Genomic DNA, 2364 nt, shown 5'->3' on the forward strand with positions numbered 1-2364 from the left:
ATGTTTCAAAATGTGAGTTAACAGAACAAGTAAAGTTGAAATGATTGCTAATATTGTTGTTCAAACATTCCACGGATGTATAAATTGAATTAAAAAACATCCGCCCCCTTTTTCCCCCCTCTTGCCTCTCCCTCTGTGCGATGGTTCGGTCTCACCAAACAGATTTCATTCATAAAATTCCAGCTCACTATAAAAGCAGGGTGTCTCCACTATATCTGCAGTTACCATTTATGAACCCGGCAAATGGAATATAAGTAGTGGTTTAGGTGTGAGTTTTCCCACTTAGGTTTGATAGACTGTTCTATCTTTTTATGCAATGATTTTAGACGAGAACATGCATCCAGACTCCAGCACTGAGTTCGACTCATCGTCCAGCTGTAGCACAGTATCGCCTGGCGGGGACACCCCTGGGTGCAGCCAGCATCCTCCTGACTCGCTTTCATCATCAGTGGACAGCACCAAGGTAGAAGCGGATCTGATCATCACAAAAATCATCCCTCATATTGCAGGATCATTCATGCAGAAGGTTTATAATGTAGGTCGGAAAAGGGGAACACAATGTTCACACATACCCGAGAACATCTCACAGACATCATTTCCTTTAACAGGAATATTGTGCTGGGAATGATTCGATACAAACACATATGCAATCTATATAGGCGCCATAGGTAATCCGCAAAAACAGCGCCATACTGTTCAGTTATTTCACGGATAATGTTTGTCATATACTTTAACACAGACCTGTCTTGGTCGCGCGCATTTTAGAGTGATGATGATGATGATAGAGTTGATGACAACGAGTGATAAGGACGTGATAATGAGGAATCTGATTTTGATAGATTCGTAGACTGTTGATTTGGTCTTTTTTCCTTTTTGGCATTCCTCAGTCAAATGATTGATGTATCATTTAAGCACATCTAAAAGGTCAGCCACGAACGTGGTTTGTCACTAATCAGATAAGCTAAATTAGTGTTTGCCTGCATGCATGTCTCTGTAATGTGTTTTTTTTTTTCTTCTTCCAGGATGCTGAGACCAGTGCAGCAGACTCCTTTGTTCCGACTGTGACTGCGATCTCAACTTCTCCGGATCTAAGGTGGATGGTGCAGCCGACAGTCATCACATCTGTCTCTCCGTCGTCCGGCCGTGCAAAGACTAAAACTCGCGGCTCGACCCAGTCCTCTTGCCCGGCAGGTGCAAACAAGGCAAAGCCCTCCAACAGGAAAGGGCTGAAAGACAAGGTATGCAAGAAAACAGGATGGGGAGGGGGGTGAGGAAATGTCAGTTCAGAGATAACGTTACAGGTAGCCAATCAATCAATCAATCAATGAGTCCATATTATATTCCTCACCACGACTCCTTTCCACTGATAAGAGCTTAATATGAAAATGCAGTTATCGCGATATTTTCAACAGGACGTGAAAGAGGACGCAATTGTTTTTGATGGTTAAAGGAAAATTAACGTAGCGACTACAGTGCAAATAAATGACTGCAGGGAGTTGCACACCAGGTGATTGGATTACGTCTAATTGGTGCAGCGAGTAATTACTTTCTGGGTAACGAGCACAGCGCTGTTTGTGAATGGGAAATTGCATAGAAGTGCGCGTTCACGTGTTCGACTAGACCGTGCCAGTGGTGCAGCATTTTAACGCCTGAACTGGAAGAGAGTCCGCACCGACCAGATCAGTATTCCCAGCATACACTGCAAGGACGGTTTTTCTTCTTCTTCTTCTTTTGGCAAGTGAAATGGTGCCGAAGAGCCAACTGCTGATCTGGCAAAACTCTGCAGGAAGCGCATTTAAATGGGCTTTTTTTCTGATTGATTTTAGCCTTCCAAAGAGGAGGAGGAAAGGAGGAGGATCAGGAGGGAGAGGAACAAAATCGCTGCAGCAAAGTGTCGCAACAGACGGAGGGAGCTGATCGACACTCTGCAAGCTGTAAGTATGCTGTTTTACTTAATCATATCCAAACAGCACGCGCTCTTCAGGAGCTGAGGACACTGCATGTCACCAGTCATTAAAAATAACAGGAGCACATATACACGGGCAATGTTTTCATGCCTCCCTCATGCCAAGTCTGTCATCTGATTTCATCCCGCCTCACCTCAGGAAACGGACGAGCTCGAAGACGAGAAGTCTGACCTCCAGATGGAGATAGCTGACCTGCTGAACGAGAAGGAGAGACTTGAGCAGGTCTTAGTCTCCCACAAACCATCCTGCAAACTCCCTGCAAATGACGGTGATGAGGAGGAGGAGGAGGAGGAGGAGGAGGAGGAGGATAAAGAAGATGATGTGAGCACCATGCTGCAGGATCCTCCGGCCTCCCCACAGCTGCTGTCCATCTTAGAGGATGGAAACCCCCCGGAGA

General features: G+C 45.5%; 1 protein-coding gene across 1 annotated transcript; it reads left to right on the forward strand.

The window, feature by feature from the left end:
• Positions 1–316: 316 nt before the first annotated feature.
• Positions 317–2363, forward strand: LOC306793549 (protein c-Fos-like; the record flags this gene model as incomplete). Its single annotated transcript, XM_079291202.1, has 4 exons — positions 317–463; positions 1023–1238; positions 1827–1934; positions 2106–2363. Coding segments are annotated over 4 exons (729 nt in total), but the record flags the coding sequence as incomplete, so codon positions are not given.
• Between the last annotated feature and the right edge of the window lies 1 nt (position 2364).

Source organism: Melanostigma gelatinosum (assembly GCF_949748355.1).
Source record: "Melanostigma gelatinosum genome assembly, chromosome: 19".
Classification (NCBI taxonomy): domain Eukaryota; kingdom Metazoa; phylum Chordata; class Actinopteri; order Perciformes; family Zoarcidae; genus Melanostigma; species Melanostigma gelatinosum.